Source organism: Mesoplodon mirus, assembly GCF_964341445.2.
Source record: "Mesoplodon mirus genome assembly, chromosome: 3".
Taxonomy (NCBI): Eukaryota; Metazoa; Chordata; class Mammalia; order Artiodactyla; family Ziphiidae; genus Mesoplodon; species Mesoplodon mirus.
This window is the reverse complement of record NC_138978.1, coordinates 181,159,844-181,184,650: the sequence shown is the minus strand read 5'-3', so window position 1 is coordinate 181,184,650 and position 24,807 is coordinate 181,159,844. Positions and strand designations below refer to the sequence as shown.

Below are 24,807 nucleotides of genomic sequence, written 5' to 3'. Positions count from 1 at the left end.
CTTCTCTGTCTTTGAACCATTTTAATATACATTAAAATAATTTTATAATACTGAAATATCAGTTTCACTTGTACTACTTTGAAGGTTTTTTTTCCTAACCAGTATCCTATTAGCATGGTCGTACTTCACATCACCTTTACACTTTCAAAAATTTCATTTCTGTCCCCATTTGTAAATGCCTAACCAGTATTCAACATTCAAACTGTGTTTACTTACGTTTAACTGAATCCACAGAATTGAATATTCTGCTGTGCATTAAAATGGCCCTCCTATACATCAGATATACTTATATGTACAAAGTAACTCTTAGTTGATTGCTATCAGATTGTTTCCTTTTCTGTATTTTATGTAATAAAGCATATAACTATCATAGAATTGCTTATAACCTATTTCTCATTGGTATCTTTGGCCCTTAAATCATTGGGTTCTTTCCTGTTTAGCACTTATCCCCAAAGAGCCCTATGTAATGGTTAAAAATTAAGATGGTGTACAAAATCTAGTTACAAGGGTAGAATGCTTTGCCCAGCTGAATTAGTGGCAAGTTTAAGATTAAATTTCATTTTTACCTCTTTTCTTTTGATAATTAGATTTCCTTTAAAGGCTCAAAAATTTTTCCTTTGCTTTATACTATATGAAGAGACAAAAATAAGGTATTGCTAAATACCCTGTTAATAAATTCTTAGTCAGTTGACCTCCCTGAAGAAACATGCCTTGAACACATTTAATATAATTCCTAAAATAGAGTTTTGCATTTTGAACTTGAGCCAGCTATCTTGGAATGCTGATTCATGTGTGCCAGAATTCTTATTTCAACAGTGGGATAAACCATTTGACCAAAACTACAAAGTGTATACATTGTATCATGTAAACAGAAATATAACAACCCATAAAGAAATCTTCATGGACTCTGACAAATATTTTAGTGTATTTTAGCAAGAGAATACTACTTTTCCACATTGTCCACATTTAAAAGTGAAAATTTCATAACTTTAATACATATGGTTTTCTGAAATAAAGGAACAGTGAAATTGCTAAATGTAACTTTAAAATCCAAGTTAGTAATTTCTCTAAATTGGAATGATAATTGGGGAAAAATTGAGATGTTTTTACCATAATAATTTTGAATCTTTTATCCAAATATTTATTTCAGATTGTATCTGCTGTGCAGTATTGTCATCAAAAGTGCATTGTTCACCGTGATCTTAAGGTAAGTGATTGGTTTTATAACAAAAATTTCTTAATTATTAACAGATATGTGGTACTTTTAGAGCTGTCTTTTTGATTGCCTAATTGTGCCAGGCACTGTACAAGGAAATTAGTTTTTATTTAATTGTCACAGCAACTTTTTATAAAAGGTAGTATTTTCTTTCTTTTTTTTTTAATTGAAGTATAGTTGGTTTACAGTATTATGTTAGTTTCAGGTATACAGTGAAGTGATTCAATTATATATATTTTTTTCAGATTATTTTCCATTATAGGTTATTACAAGGTATTGAATGTAGTTCCCTGTGCCATATAGTAAATCCTTATTGCTTATCTATTTTATGTAAAGTAGTATGTATCTATTAATCCCATACTCCTAATTTATTCCTCCCCTGCTTCCTTTCCCCTTTGGTAACCATAAGTTTGTTTTCTATGTCTGTGAGTCTGTTTCTGTTTTATATATAGATTCATTTGTATTATTTTTTAGATTCCACGTATAAATGATATTATATAATATTTGTCTTTTTCTTTCTGACTTCACTTAGTATGATATTCTCTAGTCCATCCATGTTGCTGTAAATGGCATTATTTCATTCTTTTTTTATGGCTGAGTAATATTCCATTGTGTGTATACACACACACACACACACACACACACACACACACACACCCCACAACTTCTTAAGCCAGTCATCTGTTGATAGGCACATGGTTTGTTTCCATGTCTTGGCTATTGTAAATAGTGCTGTTAGGAACATTGGGGTGCATGTATCTTTTTGAATTGAGTTTTTGTCTTTTCCAGATATATGCCCAGGAGTGGGATTGTTGGATCATATAGTAGCTCTATTTTTAGTTTTTTAAGGAATCTCCATGTTCTTCTCCATAGTGGCTGCACCAACTTACATTCCCACCAAGAGTGCGCAAGGGCTCCCTTTTCTCCACACCCTTTCCAGCATTTAATATTTGTATACTTTTTGATGATAGCCATTCTGACCCATGTGAGGTGATACCTCATTGTGGTTTTGACTTGCATTTCTCTAATAATTAGTGATGTTGAGCATCTTTTCATGTGCCTGTTGGCCATCTGTATGTCTTCTTTGGAGAGATGACTATTTAGGTCTTCTGCCCATTTTTTTGTTTGTTTTTTTTGATATTGAGTCGTATGAGCTGTTTGTGTATTTTGAATATTAACCTCTTGTTGGTCACATCATTTGCAAGTATTTTCTCCTATTCCTTTGGTTGTCTTTTCATTTTGTTGATGGTTTCCTTTGCTGCGCAAAAACTTTATAAAGTTTGATTAGGTGCCATTTGTTTATTTTTGCTTTTATTTCTTTTGCCTTGAGGAATGAACTTAACCAGGAGGTGAAAGACCTATACGCTGAAAACTATAAAACATTGATAAAGGAAATTGAAGGTGATTCAGAGAAATGGAAAGATATCCCATGCTCTTGGATTGGAAGAATTAATATTGTTAAAATGGCCACACTACCCAAAGCAATCTACAAATTTCATGTAATCCCTATCGAAATACCCATGACATTTTTCACAGAACTAGAACAAATAATCCTAAAATTTATATGGAACCACAAAAGTCCTAGAATTGCCAAAGCAATCCTGAGGATAAAGAACAAAGCTGGAGGCATAACCCTCCCAGACTTCAGACAGTACTACAAAGCTACAGTAATCAAAACAGTATTGGTGTAAAAACAGACAGATCAGTGGAACAGAATAGAGAGCCCAGGGAATTCCCTGGTGGTCCAGTGGTTAGGACTCGGCGCCTTCACTGCCAAGGGCCCAGATTCAATCCCTGGCTTGGGAACTAAGATCCCACAAGCTGCGTGCGTGGCCAAAAAAAAAGAATAGAGAGCCCAGAAATAAGCCCACATGTCTTCAATCAGTTAATCTATGACAAAGACAAAGGAGGCAAGAATATACAGTGGAGAAAAGACAGTCTCTTTGGCAAGTGGTGTTGGGAAAGCTTTACAGCTGCATGTAAATCAATGAAATTAGACCACACCCTCACACCCTCAGAAAAATAAACTCAAAATGGTTTAAAGACCTAAATATAAGGCATAAAACTCCTAGAAGAGAACATAGGCAAAACATGCTCTGACATAAATCATAGGAATGTCTTTTTTTTTTTTTAAATAAATTTATTTATTTATTTATTTTTGGCTACATTGGGTCTTCCTTGCTGCACGCAGGCTTTCTTTAGTTGCGTCGAGCAGGACTACTCTTCGTTGTGGTGTGTGGGCTTCTCATTGTGGTGGCTTCTCTTGTTGTGGAGCACAGGCTCTAGGCGTGTGGCCTTCAGTAATTGTGGCATGCGGGCTCAGTAGTTGTGGCACGCGGGCTTAGTTGCTCCGCGGCATGTGAGATCATCCCAAACCAGGGCTCAAACCCATGTCTCGTGCATTGGCAAGTGGATTCTTAACCACTGCGCACCAGGGAAGCCCAGGAATGTTTTCTTAAAAGGCAGTATTTTCACTGAGGAAATGAAGAAAATGTGGATGAGAAGTTATCTAGCATTAAAGACTAGACGAGTTGATTCCATTAATTAGCTTCTTTTAATAACATAAATGAGGAACTTTGTTCCTAATTAAAAATGCCTGAGGCCCCATTCCATCAGAAGCAGGGTCAGGGCACAAATCCAGATTTGTCTGATGTAAGAGCCAGTGTTCATCCTCACATTAAAGTTCAAAGAAATAAGGAAAGTTTTAAATGTTTTTATGAATACTGAATGCATATGATTAGTATAAACTAGCATACTTTGGAATAAGAAATGTGTGATAGTCAGGAAATGTTTGTGGCAGTGAACATGGGAGCCATGATTCATTTCATGGGGAAATGAAATCAGATGTCTGTTTAGGTATTTTGCCTATTTTTTAATCTGGTTGTTTGTTTTTTTGTTATTGAGTTACATGAGTTCCTTACATATTTTTAATATTAACCCCTTATCAGATATGTGGTTTGCAAGTATTTTCTCCCATTCTATAGGTTGTCTTTTCATTTTGTTGATGGTTTCCTTTGCTGTACAGAAGCTTTTTAGTTTGATGTAGTCTTACTTGTTTAATTTTGCTTTGGTTGCCTGAGATTTTGATGTCTAATCCAAAAAGTTAATAATACTGTATTGAATACTGGAAGTTTGCTAAGAGGGATTTCAGGTGTTCCCATCACACTTATCAAAAAAAAAGGTAACTGAGAGGAAGTATGTAGCTTGACTTAAGTAATCATTTCACTGTTTGTATGTATATCAAATTATCATGTGTTATAACTTAAATATACATAATTTTTATTTAAAAAAATAAAATAATTTAGAGAAAGAAAGAATGGTTGGGGTCAGATGGATTGGTTTTTTTTTTTTTTGAATGAAGGTAGAAAATTCCTTGTCTAAGAAAGTTGGTTTTTTTTTTCCTTTTTCTCTATTTTTCCAAAGTTAACTTGCATATTCCATACCTAGGAGTTTTTTTGGTTTTTTTTCCCAACTTCTTTTCCCATTGCCTCTGTCAATTACTAGCACTAGTTTGTGTTATATTTGAATACATTGTCCTAAACAATTGTTGAAAGTCTCATCCTGTATTTTGGCTCCATTGTTCTGAGCTTACAGATTTTCTCCTGCTCCAAATATTTCTATTTCTGTTTCCTCCCTCAGCTATTTTAAGGGAAATCACTGCTTCAAAGAAAGAGAAAGAAGAGGGCTATTTATTTCCCTGCCTGTGTGTTTGACTCCTAGTTTGTCATCAAATTTCTTATATGGAAAATATCTGCAAAAAATCATGTTCATTACCTAGGAGTTTCCTGTATGCTCTTGGGAGGAAACCTCAAAACGCTCTCCAGCTCTCCTCTTCTGAGGCAGCCTTGGGCACTTTGCTATCCATCCAGACATCTTTAGAGAGACCGGGAAAAGTCTAGCTTGCTCCAAGACAGCCTCAGAAATTTACAGTGACCAGGCCCTTACATCAGAACATCAAAGTAACCTGGTTTTGTCACACAGTCCATAATGTTAAGATCTAATATAAATCTCCCAAATCTGTGTGCTGTTATAATATTTATGTAATAAGTGATATCACATTTTTTGCATATTTTTGGGTGTTAGATGTGTATTTTCTGAAACAAGATGAAAACAAATATCCCAAGGTAGTATTCCTTTAAAAAGGAAAAGAAGGAAGTAGGCGAGGGAAGAGCTATATGATGGGCAAAGTGCTTGGGTCTGCTGACTGTTGGACCCTCCAGTGGTATAAACTATAGAGAACTCTGATTTTCATTTTAGTCAAATTTTACTCCTTTTTGTAACCTGATAAAACACATCTACAAACTAAGCTATAATTTCATTAGTCTATCAGTTGTAACAGAGTTTGAAACAAAACATGTACAAAAGCAAATCCTTTATTGAATTGCTTGCATTTATAAAAGGTACATTTAAATGTTTTCACTGAATGATTCTGATTTAGGAAGATTTTAGAAAACCGGCATTTTAAAACATGGGAGAAGTCACTTCTTTCTACCATAATAAACCCCTAGAAGAGAATCTAGTTTTAGAAAAGCAAAAAGAGGCTTAAAACAGATAAGATCTAATGGAGGCTATGTTGTGTTGTTTTCTTTTACTGAGAAAAGAACTTTGTTGAGGATGCATTTTGCAAGAAAGGACAAGGAATCAATTCAGTAGTCATAGAACCCCTGACTGGTAGTTAGTTTAAATATATGCTTGAGGCTTGCATTAACCAGTGATACTCTATTAAAACAGCATATTTGGGTAAATTTGTTGGTTTAAGCCCAAGATGGATTAGTGTTATGTTGACTTACATTCTTTAGAATAGGTCATATTAAGGTGCAATTCCAGGATGTTTCTTACCATGAGGAAAAAAATTAGGTTTAAAATGACCTATGGAAGAAAATGGTTTTTAAGTAACCTTTCTTAAACAGTTACATATATGCATATAAATGGAGCCTTCCTATATAGTGTTAAAATTCAGTTTTATATAAATGTAATCCTGAGAAGTTACACATTGAAGTACTCTACTGGGCTTCTCAATTTGATGTTACACTTAAAAATGAGAGACAAGAAATAGATGCTTGAGATCTGAAACAATTATAATGAACGTTTTATTTTATGTAGGCTCTTTACATTGTCCTTTTTATTATTTTCCTCTTAGGCTGAAAACCTTCTCCTTGATGCTGATATGAATATTAAAATTGCTGACTTTGGTTTTAGTAATGAATTTACAGTCGGGAGCAAGTTGGACACATTTTGTGGAAGCCCGCCTTACGCTGCTCCTGAGCTTTTCCAAGGGAAGAAGTACGACGGGCCTGAAGTGGACGTGTGGAGTCTCGGCGTCATTCTCTACACGTTAGTCAGTGGCTCCTTGCCTTTTGATGGCCAGAATTTAAAGGTATCAGCTAAATTTGATATTAGTGTTCTATCCCCAAGCACAGTGATTTCATAAGCCAGTGATACGTGCTTTCTTTTGCCTTGTAAGGAACTGCGGGAGCGAGTCTTACGAGGGAAGTACCGTATTCCCTTCTATATGTCCACCGACTGTGAAAACCTCCTGAAGAAATTATTAGTGCTGAATCCAATCAAGAGAGGCAGCTTAGAAGTAAGTAATTTTTTCCACTCTATATTTAAAGTCTAACCATTAAAATATTCAAGGAACTACAGAGCATTATTTCAATAATTTTTCCCCATGTTTTTTAAGGAAAATTGCCAAATCATCTCATTTGCCTTTTATTTAGATCTAGAGAAAGTCACATGATGCTTTCACTACTCAAAGGTTGTGCAGTAGGTTTGGCTAAAGACTCTTTATGTCTTCTTTGTCCTGCAGTGAAGTCTTAAATTAAAACAACATCAAAATAGGGATAAAATTGACTTAGTTGAAGAAGAAGGAAAACCTAGTCTCTGTCACAGATTGCTTGGTCCAATATAGAAACCTTGTATTTAGTAAGTACAGATATTTCAAGGATAAAAGAAGATAGTGAAATTTGAATCCAGTGAATACTTCATGGCTGTATCTGATAGTAAAAAATTTAATAGGACCCTCTCAGCATCAGTACAGAAAATTTGCAAATATTTAAGTAGAACATGTTGGAAATAGGTATTTCATTTCTTACCACACTGTTGTGTTGCCTACATACATTCTGCGTACGTGAGGTTATTTATAATAACAGACGCTGTTTAAAAAGTACTAAGTATGTTACAGCCAGTAACATCAGAGGCTCATATAACCAAAATGTCTAATCTTTTTTCCTTGTGACACTGCAGTGGGAACAACTTATTAAGCATTTTGCCCATCTGTTTTTAAGACTATTTTAGCCTGTACTAAGATAAGTTCAGAGATTCAGCATGTATTATTCACTAGTATTTTTTGTCTTCATTTATTTGCCTTAATACATAGGGTAGAAAATTTAGAGAATTAACCTCATTTAAACTGTACTTTTTTAGTGTAGCAATGGGGGCCTTCTGGCACGGACTCCATGCAGGTTAGGAGGCAGCCTTATAGTGAGCCATCCCTGTGTACAGAGCTCTCAGGTTAGTTTGGGCTTTGTAATTGTATTACCACAGTACTTTTCACTAAAAGATACAATATGATGTTTCGATGGAAGTTGAGGGATGGTGACTTCCATTGGGAAATTATTTTAAATGTTTTCTATCAGTAAATCAATTCTCAGATATTTTTTACTGAATTGTTTGTTTAAATGTGATTAGTTACTTCCCATGGCTTTTGTGGTTTTTTTCCTTCGGGGGTCAAAGGATATGTTGTAATGTTTTAAAAGAGAAATCTGTGCAGTAAAAAAGCCCACTTTCATATTACTGCTCTTCTAAACTTACTTTCAACCATTATAATGGAAAATTGTGTGAAATAGTTAAAATTGTTGACACTCATACAAGTTCTAAAATTTTATAGGAGCATAAGCCTCCCTTGATCCTGCTCTATGACCCATTTTTATCATTGGAGCCAAGTTTACTTGAATGTCACTTAACAAAATGTCCAGAGTTGAGGCATCAGCTCAGCTAATGAGAGGAACAAAAAGACCATAAAGAACAAAAATTATCTGGGGGGAGTAGATTTTACAAATCTCTATGGACGATTGATAAGATATGCTTCATGTCTTAACTGTGATTCATTTACAGTGGCCAAATATTTAAGTCTTTCATCCTTAGCATTAAAATATGAAGGACTGAAGTATTATATTTCTCTGACTTGAATGTAAAATCAAGTTATTATTATGAAAACATTTGCTCATCAGAAACTCAACTTGATGTATTTGAATATAGTCTGGAACTTCCTGTTCCACCTTGTCAAAATTAAGTTTTCCAGCCATGGAACCATGAGTCTACATTGGAAATATTATCATAATATTGCAGATATCACCATATAAAGGCTGGTCTGCTTCACAATTCCAGAAATGATTTTCCAGAGAAACCTGACACCATTGGAAAAAAAAAAAAAAAAGATTTCTTTATACCAAATCTTAGCAAACTCCCCTTGAAATACCAATGATGTCGAAAATTATATTAGTCTTCACTTTTATTTTCATACCTACTTTATTATCAACTTTACAACCAAAAAATCCATAAAGTATAAAAAGCAGCTGTTTTCAAAACACCAGTCTTCAGTGTGTAAACATAAATTTTTATTCAGTAATAATGTTTTCATGTCATGTTGCATTCTTTTTTTTTAACTTCAACGTTTTTAGTATGTCCTCTTTGCTTTATCATGAGAGTGACCTCCTTCCCTGTCAATAGCTATGTTGTTCTCCTTGGATTATGTGTCAAAGTTTATTTAACTATTCTCTGTTTGTTCCAAATGTGAGTTCTCATTGTTTTTGCTAAAAATAATGTGATGTACTTTTTCCCTCTGGGACATATGCTTAGATAAATTCTCCAGACAGTAATTACTCGGTCAAAGGGTATAAACAGTCTGCTAGGTCCTGCGTATCATTGCCAAAAGATTGTGTGTGACCTAAGGCATTTGAAGGTACATATTCTGCACAGCTTGTTTCAGCATTGGATAAAAATAATTTCTAGTATTTGATGCCTTTATGGTAGTAATACAGTGTGTCATAATTGCTTTAATTTGTATTTCTTTCATTAGAGATAATGCTCAATATTTTTAATGAATAGGTTAAGCGTCCTTCTTCATATGTAAGCTCTCTGTGTCTCTAAACTGCTTGTCTAAAGGAGTCTGGTTACTCAGCTTTATAGACTTGTATCAGCTTTGTACATTTTGATATGAAATATTTCCCTGTTAATACTCATATTTTAAGAAATGGAACTTGATGTATTTTTTCGGTGTTAGTTGAGTATCATGAGTTATTGACGAAACTCTAGTCTTCACTATGTAATTTGCTAATATTGAAGTTTGATTTAAAGAATCTTTATTTTAAATAATTTCACATTCTACTTGACCCATAGTTGCTTCTAGATCTAAACAGTTAATATAAGTTTTTCAGGTTGTATATATGAGTGTTGTCACCTCTTCCTAATTGTACTCATAATGGGGGGGGACAGTATCACACATGATTTTCAAAGGATTTGTGTTTTATGTTGTATGCTGGGTTTTTTCCTATTTATTTGAATATTGATGTGTCTGGGTTTTTTTTAGAAAGATACTGATATTTTTTCCTCCTACCCCCTCTTTGTATATTCTTTCATTTTTCCAGTCCTTAAGTAAGATGGACTGTGTTACCTTTCAAAAGAATAACAAAATTTGAGCCTAAAGCAAAGTTGCTCATTATTGTCCTTTCTCCCTCATCTTTGGTCCTCCTCACAAAGTATTTATTTTTACTTTTAACACCTTTTCCAGCTGCTGCTAAGAGAATCTTTAAAATCTTGCTTGTGTCTGCTCAGTTCAAATGACAGTAAAGCAAAAAACAATTAATAATAATAATAACCATTTTTCTAATGAAAATTTCTAAGTACAAATTCAGAAGCATATGGTATACTTTACAAAGGTTGAAACCATTAAAAAAAATTATTTTCATCTGGCCAGCCTAAAGTCCATAATTTTTTAGTGCGGACCTATGTATAGGGTGTATATTTCCATTGGTAATTTGTTTAACTCTTTATAATTCATCTGAATCAATTATTTTGTTAGAACTTCTCAGCAAGTAGTCATTTCTGTTCAGTGACAGTGATGGCTAGTGTAAACTTTCTTCAAGTTGGGAATCTTGTTGGACCTCTTGTTTCTCATGTTGAGATACCTCAAATGAAATCTGAAATGGACTAGTTTGTTCAACTGGTCTAGTGCAGTGTGTCGGCCAGTGGTTTACACTGTGTCTGAAACCACCGGGAATAGGGTTGCATGAACTCTGCGGTCACCAGCCCCACCATTTCCTGGGGACACTTACTTCTCCCTTGGCTTTGGATGTTAACCCTGCGATTCCCATGGAGGAATTTTGTGTGGGCGTGAGGTTCACACACTGAAGACAGGTACTTCCACATGCTCTTCTCTTTCCTCTATCCCTGTTTTGTTGCTCTCTGTGCCTTACTCCTCTAAAGGACCTTCAGATTTAGAACTAGTGGAGTTAATTCTGCTACTTGTTCCCTTAAGCAGATCTTTCTTCCTACCGTTACCTCCCATTCCTTTTACTGAAGGACATTTTTCCTCAGATTATTTTTATTTTGCTTTGAAACACAACTGTTTTTAAGGAGACAAACTTTGCTAAGTGGACTCGGGGACCCCCAGAGATCAGAACAGTTAAGACAGGAAAGCGAAACTGTGTTTTCTCTCATCGCTGCCCAGTGGCCTTTTCCTTTCACTGTGATTTTCCACCTTCCCTGGATCAGCCCGGCCTCAAATCTGATTTTGTGTGAAGACTAGCAGAGTCAGTGCTTCTTCTGTGTCCCTCAGATTGTTCCTTTCCCAGTGCTGTTTCTAAAATGTTGCTTATCTTCCTCATTAATAAAATGTGGCATTTCTCCATTGCCTATCAGATCAAGTTTAAGTTCATCATCTGAGGATACTCACTTCATCTCCTATTCTTTCATTGCATGTTACCTCTGTTCCAAGTCAAAAGGAGAGGATGCCTCACTGTTCCCCCCTCACATCTGCCTTCACTTGTTCACCAGTCCAGATATTACCTATATTTGGAGAGTGAGTTCACTTCCTAACTTCTTGGGATTCCTTCCCTGAAAACTCCAGCCCACACTGCAAGTTACTCTTTTTCGTCTTTATTAATACTCACTGCTAATAGCACAATCCTGAACAGTTAATTCTATTGTGTATTCAAATATTTTCAGGTTTTATGAGTAAATCTTATTTCCCCAAATAAAAGACAAATTACCTCAGGGTTTAGTGCACATATATATTTTTCCTTGATGTGGGCAGATAATAATGGTTGTGAAATGAGCACCAAATACACACCATTTCATTGAGAAACATCAGAAATTTTGGATTATCTTAATTTCGCTTTTAATATTTTGTCTTCCACTATCAGATCTGTTGTTGCTCTTGTATTTTTTACTTAGGGCTACTCTGTTCCTCCCGGCACCTGAGTTAAAATCCTCAGACCCCTCTTGGATTTCATCCTTTCCCTCATTCTCAAAACGAATTTTGTCATCAGGTGCTATAGATTGTGCCTCTACAGGTTTTCTCTCTTCTGTTGCATCCTGTCCAGTTCAGTTCTCTGTTCTCTATCTCCTGGGCATTTTAGTGACTTCCTAAGCTGTCTTCTTGTTGTTAATCTCTTCTCTACATTTAATTTTACTCAAGGCTTCTGTCCAGGCTTATGTTAAAACACTGCCCTGTTCAAAAGCAGCAAACAAGCATTTGTGCTGAGAAAGATAGTACAAGGCACAGTCTTTATCCTCAAGGACTTTAAATATAGTGAAGGAGCTGTGATAAAAGGTAGAATGTGATAACAGTCACAATAGGAAATATACAGAGTTCCATGGGAACACAGAGGAAGGACAGATGAGTAACAGACAAGAGGTTTTATTCCTTCAGTCTACAAATATGCGTTGAGCATTTAAGTGCTGGGTATGTTTAGGTGCTTGATATGCAAGACTGAGCACATCAGATGCAGGTCATTCTTTGTTTGGGTTTATGGTCTAATAGCGGAGGTAATTAACAGGTAAACACAAAATATTTACATAATGACAGGTTGCATAATTGTACACAAAGATCAGAGTACCATGAAAGACAGTGATAGAAGGAGCCCAGATTTTGTGTGGACATTGTAAGACCGATAAAAAGGAACTTAGGTGGAAAAAATAGGGGGAAACATTCCAGGCAAAGATCCTTATCTTCTACTCAGAAAACAGAAACCAGTAGTCATGAACTCTTCATTTCCTGCCACCATACTCTTAATGGTACTGTCTGAACTCCACCCACCTCCTTAGTTCCCTGTTGCAGTGGAGAGGTGTCTTCTCCCGTCCAAGACTTACCCATTCATTCCGGTGCTGGATTTAGCACGTGTGATGTGCCTTCTCAGTACCTTACTCCTTCAGTAAAGCTTTCTCTTCTGTACCATCCTAACCTCCTATGCCAACTCCTTTCCCTCAGCCTTTATCCATACCTAAGGAGCTTCTAGTTTTCTTAAAAAGGCATCCTTCAACCTCCCAGTCCCCATCCAGTATTCTTTCTTGCTCCCCCCTTTCTGGCCAGACTTTTTAAAAAGTATCTCCACCGGCAGTCACCAATTTCTTATCTGTCCATTTGCCTCTGTGCGTTGCCTTCTGATTCCCATCTCCACCACTCGGTGAAGCCACCCTCAGTAAACTCAACTGTCTTTGTTGTAAACACAACAGGTTACGTTTTCAGTTATCGCCTTATTTGACAGGACACAACTGCCTCCTCTTTGAAAAACTCTCGCCTTGCCTTGCATGTCACTCTGTGCAGATTTTTCCTCCCCCCATTTACTTTTTGGATTACTTTTCTTTCCAGCCCTTACATGCTGGTAATGCTGGCATTCTTTAAGGCTCTAGTATTCATTCTCACTCGATTCGCCCTTCTGGAGGATCCCAGCACTCTGTCATCATCTGTTGGCTGCTTTCTAAATCTCCATCCCTAGCCCAGATTTCTCCTGAGCTTCAGAATAAAGTAAGTGTTGACAGGACATGTCTGTTTGGATATGCCGAAGCACCTCACACTCAGTTTGTCTAAACCTGAGCTCCATCTTTCCCAGTCCATTCGACCTCTCTTCCCGAGTTTGGTGTCTCAGTACATGGTATCAGCCTCTACTCAGTTGTCTAAACCAGAAGCCTCATCATCGCCTTCATTTTCCCTGAGCTCTTTCATCTCTCCCCTCACTTCCAATCACAGAGTTTTGTTGATTTTTACCAGCCAAATACTGAAAATGTCTTTTTTTCCCATTGCCACTGCCTGCCCTTAGAGCGGGCTGGTCTCTTCTCCCTCCTAGATTCCAGCTACAGCCTCTTAGCGGATTTCTGAGTCTCCAGTGTCGAATGACTCCCACACACTGGCCGGAGAGACTTTGCAAAATCACACTCTTCCAAGATATCCTTTATCCAATTGAAAGGAAGCGTCATGATTTGGTCCCTATTAATTTTCCACCCTGGTCTTGCTCCAGCACCCGCCTCATGTAGTCATACTGACCTGCCGTCCCCCACATGCCCTGCTCTTGTTTGCCTGGGTCGCTCGCAGGCTTTTGCCTCTCTTCCAGTTCCTCCTTGCAGGATAACCTCTTACTTACTCTTCCAGCATCTAACCTCCACTTACTTGGGATTCTACTATTTATACATCTCATGTCATTGGTTATTATTTTCAAACTCAATATGGTGCTCTTACAGGGAGATCAGTTGAGTGCTTTGTGACCACCTAGAGGGGTGGGATAGGGAGGGTGGGATGGAGATGCACGAGGGAGGGGATATGGGGATATTTGTGTACTATGTATAGCTGATTCACTGTGTTATACAGCAGAAACTAACAACATTGTAAAGCAATTATACTCCAATAAAGATGTTAAAAAAATAAATTGTGCTCTTAAATTTGAGAACATCACTGAGGACTTAACTTCAGCTCATTTGAAAAACCAGAAGTATTTATGTCTAGCTTATGTTTGTTAGTTTTCTTGTTTTCCCATTCTCATTCATCGTAATAATAACAAACATTCAGAGAGCTGCCACGAAAATGTAATGTGTTGATAAAAGGACAGTTAGGTCCCTTTGTTTGTACTGATGTGTTTGTGTGGAGAGGTGGGGTTTGTTATGGATTTGTTTTTTTGTTTTTTTTAATTTATTTTATTGAAGTATAGTTAATTTATCATGTCGTGTTGTTATAGATTTGTTTTAAACATTTTTCAAGACTTCCATTTTTAAGCACTATCTGAGCTGCCACCTCCATATATTTGTGCAGTCTAGCTGCAGAAGTGAGTAAAGTTGTCGAGGACTAGATGGGCTGGATTACAGGGACTGGTTCCAGGAACCTCCGTGGATGTTCAAGTCCCGTATATAAAATGGTGTGTAGTATTTGCATATAACCTGTGCACATTCTCCCGTATACTTTAAATCATCTCTAGATTATTATAACACCTAATACAGTGTAAGTGCTATGTAAATTGTTGCTGGTATGTCACAAATTCAAGTTTTGCTTTTTGGGACTTTCTGGAATTTTTTTTTTTTCTGAATAGTTTCTGTCTATCGTTGGTTGAATCTGAGGACACTAAACCCACAGATACTGAGGGCTGACTGTACTGTGTAGCTGTCCTAAGTGGTTCATCATATTCTTTGAGGATTTTTATGTATTCACCATGCAACCTAGGAAATTCTGCCAACAACAAAATTTTCCTTCTGCAGATGCTGCTGCCTGATTACTGTCTAGGCTTCTGCCAGACATACTGTTTGGGAGGAGGCAGATGAGGAACAGGAAGGACTTTGATATTTTGGAAAATCATGTGGCAGGAATTTACAGCTCTGCTTTGTAAACCTTTTTTTTTTCTCCTGATGTGCACCCTCCCTGACACTTTTACTTTATTGATGAATGATCACTAAAGACTTGGTGATAGCATTGTTATTTTTTAAATTTGTAGTGAGTCTACTTTTATTTAAATTAGTTGGATAATGTACCTAAATTACCATTGCTCAAAGTGGTTATAAGAAGTAAGTATGTCTTGCATCGTATTCCGTTGTGTATCTGTGTGTGTGTGTACCACATTTTCTTTATCCATTCATCTGCCAATGGACACTTAGCTTGCTTCCATGTTTTGGCTATTGTAAATAATGCTGCAGTGAGCTTGGAGGTACAGGTTATCTCTTCAAGATAATGATTTCATTTCCTTCGGCTAAATACCCAGAAGTGGAAACAAGAAGGAAATACTGCCATTTGCTACAACATGGATGGACCTTGAGGGCATTATGCTAAGTGAAATAAGTCATACAAAGACAAATACTATATGATCTCACTTATATGTGAAATCTAAAAAAAAAAAAAAAAAAAAACGAACTTACAGGAACAGAACAGATTGGTGATTGCCAGAGGCAGGGGATGGAAGAAATGAAGGAAGATGGCCAAAAAGTACAAACTTCCAGTTATAAGATAAATAAGTTCTGGGGATGTAATGTACAGCATGATGACTAGTTAGCAATACTGTATCTTGTATATTTGAAAATTGTTAAGAGAGTAGATTTTAAGTTCTAATCACTAGAAAAAACATTATAACTGTGTGAGGTGATGGATGTTAACTTATTGTGGTAGTCATTTTGTAATATATACACATATCAAATCATGTTGTACACCTTAAACTAATACAAGTTATATGTCAGTTATATCTCAATATAATTAACGTGTCAAGTATATCTCAGTATAACAACTACGAAAAAAGAAAGTGGTAATCTTTTAAGTGTTATATGTCTACATATCATACTTAAGCATATATGAACTATCTACAAAGTTTAATGAAAATATATCAGTATCATGTGACCAGGACCCTTAGGAAAATCTTCCCATCTCGCACAGCAGTATTCTTATAGACCCCAGTTATCAGAGATCTGGTCTGGAGCACCTATCTTTTGCTTAGTGACTTTGGGTAAATATTATTAGTTGAAGGGAAGGTACCTGAGGAGTCAAGGTTAGCCTGAAAAACTGTGTATGGAACATTATTTTTCTAATTAGTTGAATATTGGCAAATAAAGTTTAGAGATAGAGAATATACTTTGCAGGATCTAGAAAAAGAATATTAATGTATCAGCACCTAGAATGTTCTTGAATGAAAACCTAGAACCCTATAGTAATAAAAAGTTGAAAAATTTTCTAAATTAATACAGAATTAATCCCCATTAGCTTGCCTTTGTTTGTGGGTGATAAAAAACACGCGTAAATGTATCCTCCTTCAAGTTTGAAGTGTACATTACACACAGTCGTGTTTACTATGTGCACAGCATCACACAGCACGTCTCTGGAACTTTCTCATCCCACAGGACTGGAACTCTGTACCATCGAACAACAGCTCCCCCTTGCCCCCTCCTCCTAGCCCCTGGCAAACACCATTCTACCTCCTGTTGCTATGAGTTTGATTGTTTTAGATACTTTATATAAGTAGAGTCATGCAGTATTTGTCTTTTTGTGATTGGCTTATTTCCCTTAACAGTGTCCTCTAGGTTCATCTATGTTATAGCATATGACAGAACTCCCTTCTTTTCTAAGGCTGAGTAATGTTCCATTGTATGTTTATACCACATTTTCTTTATCCATCCATTCATCCATCAGACATTTAGATTGTTTCTGCATCTTGGCTATTTTGGATAACACTGCAGTGAACATGGGTATGAAATATCTCCTCAGGATCCTGTTTCCCATTCTTTTGGATAGGTACCCAGAAGTGGGGTTGCTGAATCATATAATAGTTCCATTTGTAGCTTATTGAGGAACCTCCATACTGTTTACCACAGCAGCAACGCCATTTTACAGTCACATCAACAGTGCACAAGGGTTCCAGTTTCTTTGCATTCTCACCAACACGTGTTATTTTCATTTTTTTCAACACTGGCCATCCTGACAGATATGAAGTGATATCTCATTGTGGTTTTGATTTTCCTGATGATTAATGATGTTGAGCATCTTATATGCTTGTTGGCTATTTGTATATATTCTTTGGAGAAATATCTATTCAAGTTCTTTGCCCATTTTTTTAATTGGGCAGTTTTTTGTTGTTACTGAGTTGTAGGAGTTCTTTATATATTCTGCATAGTAACCCCTTATCTGATATATGGTTTGCCAGTAGTTTCCTCATTCCATAGGCTGCCCCTTCTGGGTTGCCTTTTAACAGCCTGGGATTGATTGTTGTTTCACAATCTCAGCTTAAATTGGACTCTGGTAATGCACACCAACGTCTGTTTTTACCCTGATTCTTACTAATTCCTAATTCCAGGCTTAAATCTTGATTGTTCTCTCTTCCCGTATTCTCTGAGCTATATTGTCATTACTAACTCTGATTTCCATTTCCCATGATCTCTTCTTTCCTAATGTTTTAGTAAGTGATGATTTTAAAATTACAGGTATATATTTGGTAGGAGACCAGGAAAAAAAAAATCTCTTCATTAATCTTAAATGTAAAAATGAAGCAGAGGTTAAAATCAGTAGGTTTTTATGTTAAATTTTTCAAATGTGAAAATATTTCTTTTAGAGGAGCATAGACAGCAGGCAGTATATTTTGAATCAGTTCATTTGGTGAGTGTGTGGGATGATGGTTAGAGTTGTCATAAGATATATAAGTATGTCCCAAAATCTTACACCTCCTGTTGACCTGCTAATCAAGCTAGAAACAGTAACTTTAGTTTGGAAACATCACGATTCTTGTTGACTGAACCAGTAAGTTTCACATTTACTAAAAAAGAGCTAATATAAGTGGTTGAATGTTCTGATTGGCCAAACATAATGTAGAGTTTATTTCCTAGCAAATAATGAGAGATCGATGGATGAATGTTGGTCATGAAGAAGAAGAACTAAAGCCATATGCTGAGCCTGAACCAGATTTCAATGATGCAAAAAGAATAGGTAAGTATTTAAGTGTTGTGAGAGGGGTGGTCCCTAGGCTAAAAGTGAGAGTCCTTTAGTCTACCAAAATCGTGTTTAAAATGTAAATGGGAAGCAATTTTTATTTGAAAAATACTTGCTTTATCATCTTTTCTTTCTCCAGATATACACTAAACATTGCAAAATTCAAGTTCCTTATTCTGTTCTCATATATTATAATCTAAACCAGTTGTTGGCAACAGTGATATAAAAATTAAGATAATGTAGATAAACCTCATTCTTTTCTTTCAGCAATTCCTAACAGGAGGAATGACTGATTTAAGAATCAGCACTGATCAGACTGATAAATATCAGCAAAACATAGCATGTATTTTAACCAAAAATGTAGAGGCCCTTAGTTAGAGGGAGGAACACTTTGGCTCCCCCTTTGTTTCCCACTATCTCAGCAGGGTCCATTCTCCCACATCCAGTCAGTGTGCTACTCTCAACCGGTTCCCTCTCTTCATTCCCAGAGCCATCAGCAACTCACAGTTGAGTCATCTCCTGTCTGGCTTGAAGGCAGAATAGCTGAGGAAGAGCATTGTAGGGTGTTAGGAATCTGATCAGAAGAACTGTGGGATTCAAGCCTTCCAAAGAGTGAAGCAGAAATTGTTAAGAGATGAGAGAAACCACTCCATGAGTGGCTGAGGGTGTGTTGAGAGAGAGAGAAGGTGTTCTGTGTGTGTCACAGAGAGACAGATACTACGTCGAGCTGGATAAAGGAACTCAGCTCAAGGATGTGCTGGGCAGTGAGAAATGGAGTAGCCTGTGAATATATTAACCCACAATGTAGATAATTTCTGCATGAAAAAGTGGGGACGTCCAGTATCTGTAACTACATAGTGTCTGTATATTAGTAATCCAGAAGCTTTATAATTAAAGTTACGCTTTAAATTTTCAGAATTTAGTTTTCATATCTGATGTGGGCAAACTTGCCCGTTTTTGTTGGTTTCTTTACTAAAATAAACCCATTTTCAGAAAATTTGACTTTTGTTGTTTTTTATTTCTAGACATCATGGTCACCATGGGTTTTGCACGAGATGAGATAAATGATGCCTTAATAAATCAGAAATATGATGAAGTCATGGCTACTTATATTCTTCTAGGTAGAAAACCACCTGAAGTAAGTTTTTCACCTTTTCAGATTAATGTGAATTATTTCTTGAGCTAAGTCACAGCTAAGTATAGATATAATGTTAGCAAATATATTTTAGGTTGTATCAAAAATAATACAAAGACCCTAACGTTCTTATTTATCAGAATTCAAAATTCAAGTTGCTGAGTTGTGAACTAACCTTATTTCTGAATACCGAGAGATTCTGTTTTGGAAGAGCAGGCATAGTGCCTTGCTTAGCTCTGAGAGGCCCTGTTCACAGTCACGTCTTTGAGAATGGCTCTGGCAGCCCAAGTGCAACAGCCCTGCCAGAGGTAACACAGTTATTTTGGGTGGGCAGAAAAGACAGCAACTGAAGCAAAAGGAGGTGACAGCACTGAAAACAAAATGTGTAGGTGGGAACCCAGGAGAAGGTTGTTTGGTGATATATTTTGCCTGGTAGAGTGTCAAGTGTTTTGATACATTCAATTGGAAATTCTCAAGGCCAGTCGAGGTCTATAATAGGGAGAGAGAGTAAGGAAGTCACTGTCTGCCAATTGTGATAGGACCTTTGATGATCCTTTGGGACAGCAAATATAAAGGTATAAATCGAGAGTCAAGAACAGCCCAGAGCTTTGACAGTTGGTTGAAAATTAGACATCTGTGGGAGGCATTTTGTAGAATAGGATGAAATTATTTATAATTAGATAGTAACTATTAGTGAATCAGTACATTTCAGCTGACATTTATTGAACCTATTCTGTACCAGAAACTATGCTAAGTACTGGAATAGAAAGATTAGAAGGTCGCTGCACTCAAGGAGCCGTCAGTATAGAGGGGAGAGAATCGGTCCACAGTGTGGTACAGTGTGGAACGTGCTCTGATTAGGGGGATGTACAGGATACTCAAGGACATGAGGGGACAGGCACCCACAACAGGCCAAGACATGTAAGAGGTTGAATTAACAGTATTTGATAACCTGTTGGAAATGAAGGATAAGAGACTCTCAGATTTCTAGCATAGGTGACTGGTTTTGTAAGATGTATTTGCCAAGATAGGAAAAGAGTGAACCTTAGTGGGAAGATGGGAGGTTTGTTCAGTTCCGGGTGGTTGAATTTGAGATTCCTGTTGGTTGGAGCTGTTCAGTAGACATTTGGATATAAAGATCTGGATCTGAAGGGAATGAGTTGAATAGCATGAATAGATTTGGGATTCATCATCAGAGGGCCACACAGTAATGTGCCAGGAACTGTTGTAAGGACTTTACATGTATTAATTCATCTAATCCTCTCAGTGACCCTACCAGGTAGGTACTACTATAGCGGAGGAGAGGGATCTTCAGTAGAGATGCTAATAGCTAGGGAAGTGGCGTCAAAGAAGCCAAGCCAAGAGAATTTTAAGAAGTGGGAAATAGTACAAATGGTTATCTTTAAAGTCTTTGAACTGTCTCTACCTAGATTTTAGATTTCACTCCTGAGATCTTTAATTTTCCTATTAATCTAAGTATAAAGGAAACACTAATTTTATAAGCATACAACCCAGCCCGTGCATGAATTAAAATGAAGTTTGAATTGCATTGAATATAAATGAATGAAGCCACTATAAGTAGTAAGAGCCTGAACTTTGGAACCAGGGTCACTGGGTTTGAATTCCCACCCCTCCCCCACCCCAGCACAGCCACTAACTAGCTGTGTGACTTAGGCAATTTACTTAATTTCTCTGTGCCTCAATTACCTGATCTATAAAATGAGGTTGACAATAGTACCTATCTCTTAGGGTCACTGAGAGGGTTTAAAGGAATTAATACTTCTCAAGTCCTCAGAACAGCTCCTGGCACACTACTATGTGCTCTGTGTTAGCTGTTATCTATTAAAATTTTCATCATCAGTATTTCTCTGCTCTTTATCATTAGCAACTTTACATATGAATTTAGATTTCCCATTAGAATGCCAGTGATTCAGTCAAAAGTTTGCTGGCAACAAAATACTTCTTTGTTACAGAGAGAGGGAAAGTGTATCAATCCCCAGTACACCATGCTTAGCTCTAAGTAGATGCAATTTCTTGATCAGAGCCAATAAACCAAATTTTGTTCTGTAAATTTGGTGGAGAAAGCAAAACAAAACAAAAAATGTGTGTGTGTATGAAGTTAAAATTTTAGATTTCATCCTAAGTTTGAATCTCAACTATACCTGAATTCAAATCCCAAAGATGTCTCTTGAATCTCTTAACCTCAGTTTTTCCATCTAAAAAGTGCAGGTTAATAGATCATAGGTTTGTTGTAATGATTAAACAAAGTAACATATATAAAAAGTTCAGCATGGCGGCTAGTATATAATAACCATTCAATAATTGGTAGCTATTATTTGGACCCAGAAGGACCCAAAGGCATTTGTACAAGATAACAGAAGATGACATGTACTTGTGGAACGATGCTGTATCCAGTTCTCTCCCTTCCTGTTTGCCAACTTGCAGTTCTGTATCCAAACTTTTTAATTTTCTTAGTTCTGATTACTCCATGTACGACTTGGGATAAATTAGAAAAATCAAGCGTGCATATTGTTTCTATGAACTTTTTTTTAATTTTAAAATTCTGGTGGTCTTTCTTCTTATAGTTTGAAGGTGGTGAATCATTATCCAGTGGAAACTTGTGTCAGAGGTCACGGCCCAACAGTGACTTAAACAACAGCACTCTGCAGTCCCCTGCTCACCTGAAGGTCCAGCGGAGCATCTCAGCAAATCAGAAGCAACGACGCTTTAGTGATCATGGTGGGGGAAAGTCAAATATGTGGAAAGACAGACTGAGTCTGCCCAAACTTGCATTTTTTTTAAGCATTATACAGTTCACATGTTTATGTTCTTGTATCATTCCCAGTTATCACAGGTTTATATTACGGAATGATAAATATAATCCTGTTTTCAGGGGCTGACCTAATTTTTCTAATCAAACAGTTTAATCTTCATTCAGAGTGTAAAGTATGCAAATAAAGATATTTTTAATACAGAGTTTTTGTTCGTTAGAAGAAAATATGTCAGTTGCTTTTCAGCTAATTATGCTTTTTAAAAAATTACAGCTGGTCCATCCATTCCCCCTGCCGTATCATATACCAAAAGGCCTCAGGCTAACAGCGTGGAAAGTGAACAGAAAGAGGAGTGGGACAAAGATGTGGCTCGTAAACTTGGCAGCACAACAGTTGGTTCAAAAAGTGAGATGACTACAAGTCCTCTTGTAGGGCCAGAAAGGAAAAAGTCTTCAACCATTCCAAGTGTGAGTAAATATTCTGGCAAACTGCAGTATGCTGTAGTTATTTGTTGTCAGAATTTTTTTGTTTAAAGATTTTTTTAAATTTTATCTTTTCTTTTCAAGTTTAAAAATATTAAAGTGAATCATACATTTAAAGAACGTGCAAAGGGGGCCAAGCTTCTAATAAATGCAATTTAAGAACGAAAACTGTGAATTCTTAAAATAACATTTAACCTTACCACAAAACAGTACATTAAACTTTCCTGCCTCAGTTTTCATGTTTGTAATATTTACTTGATAGTATATTATATTGGTGCATTTAATTTTACGTTTACAAATAAACTGTTCAATGAAGGCAGACTACAACAATAATTACTTTATAGAGTTAGCTCCCATTATGCACTTAAAACAGCAAACTATAGAAATTATATAATGGGAGCTGGAAGATAGATTGAGACGTCCCCCTATAAGACAGCAGCAAAGAATAAAGAGAAAATATAAACGAAAACTAAGATATACGAAGGATAGAAGTAGAATTAGTGACATTTAGGAAATAGGAGTATAGAAAGGAAAAGGGGCAAAATGAAAGGGAGGAAATATTTGAAGAAGAAATAATAATTTAAAAAGATGGAAAACTTCATATTAAAAGGTCTCAAAAGGGCAAACAGAAGCAAGAAGGAAAACCTACTCCTGGGCTCATTAAAGTGTGATATATGGATACCAAAAGCAAAGATACTTAAAGCAACTTTAAAGGTCCCAGAATGAGGCAGCAGGTGACCTTAAAATGAGCAAGATGCAGACTGACATCTGATTTCTCAACAGTAAGATGGATGCAGGAAGATAAATGGATACAAAATATATACTTTTTTAAAGTATCAAAAGAAAAGCACATTGAACACAGAATTTTATACCCAACCAAACTGTCATTTAAACATAAAGGTACAATAAGCATATTCTTATGAATAAAGTACCTCAACTCTTGTGATACAGTGACCCATTTGAAAACACTGTACTGTTTGAGGAAGTACTCTTATAGTAAGCGAAAGGTATGTAGAGTTTTGCTGTAAAATATATGGGAATTGAAAGCAATCAACTAACTTATTGAAGTATGTATGTGGTAACATATACAAAAAAGAAAAAAAATGAAAATTCAGAACCAAAATTCTGGATAATATCCAGGAAGTGAGGATAGGGATAGAAATTAAAGGAAAAAGCATATGCCTTGGAAGGGAAGATAGGGGTAAGTGTAAGAAATCGGTACAGTTGGCCCTCACTGTCCATCCGTGTTTGGTTGAACCCGAAGACACGGGACCTGTGGATACGGAGGGCCAACTATAACTCAGCCACTTTATATAAGGGACTTGAGCCTCCATAGAGCTTGGAATCCGCAGGGGGTCCTGGAGCCAATCCCCAGCGGATACTGAGGGACGACTGTAGTGATAAGCAAAAATAAATTCAGGAACTTAAGGGCAAGAAATATAAGGACAAAAATAAAATGTATAACTTTTAAACCAACAGAAGAAAAGGAATTGATTTAGCTTATGGAAAGTAGGAAAGGAGAGAGAAAACATAAAGACACTTTAAATAGAAACATGAAATAAGGTACCAGAAAGCCCAGCATAACCTTGATTGTAAATGGGTTAAACTCCCCAATACCCATTGTCTTACACAGTTAATGGAAACCATATTTTTAAAAAAATATGTGATTTAATCATCACCTTCTGGTCTATGAAACAGATGTATATAACCACTTTAAGGATGAATGGATATAGCCACTTACATTCCAGCTGGTCTGTTTGGAAATGATTTAACTATAATAGATTTAATACATTTTTTATAAGTAGTTTTTTAGACAAGTCATCATTTCCTCTTATCTAAACATCAACTAAAGGACAGTTTCCAGAGTGTCATCACCCCATATAACAGAAAGAAAGAATTCCATCCCCTATTTCCTGCTACTCTGCTAGATTACCTGTCGTTCAAGTCAACTTGGTCATATTTTCCCATGAATATTCTCAGCTGTTTCCACCCCTGTCTTTATGCAGTGCTCTTGCTTAACGTTCTCCCTGCACATTATGAAAATCCCATTTCTATAGATCATTTCGAGTCCTGCCTCCTGGATGGAGCCTTCTAGGACTGAACACTCCAAAGTGATCTTGTTGGCCTTTCTGATTGCTGGACCACGTTATTTAGCTCATAGCTATGTGCTGCCTTGCATTGTTCACTGTTGTTTCCCCATATTTATGTTCTCCTGTTACACACTGACACAGTAGCTTCCTCAGAATCATTAGTGATCATGC

The 24,807-nt window shown here is 36.4% G+C and overlaps 1 protein-coding gene across 5 annotated transcripts in view; it reads left to right on the top strand.

The window, feature by feature from the left end:
• MARK1 (microtubule affinity regulating kinase 1) overlaps positions 1-24,807 on the top strand; it is a 142,924-nt gene that overhangs the window by 100,939 nt on the left and 17,178 nt on the right. For all 5 annotated transcript variants that reach the window (XM_082612509.1, XM_082612507.1, XM_082612508.1 and 2 more), the window contains exons 7-13: positions 1,151-1,207; positions 6,357-6,593; positions 6,681-6,800; positions 18,056-18,155; positions 19,184-19,296; positions 21,879-22,032; positions 22,338-22,531. In XM_082612509.1, the coding sequence (XP_082468635.1) occupies positions 1,151-1,207; positions 6,357-6,593; positions 6,681-6,800; positions 18,056-18,155; positions 19,184-19,296; positions 21,879-22,032; positions 22,338-22,531 (975 nt within the window). The remainder of the gene's footprint in view (positions 1-1,150; positions 1,208-6,356; positions 6,594-6,680; positions 6,801-18,055; positions 18,156-19,183; positions 19,297-21,878; positions 22,033-22,337; positions 22,532-24,807) is intronic.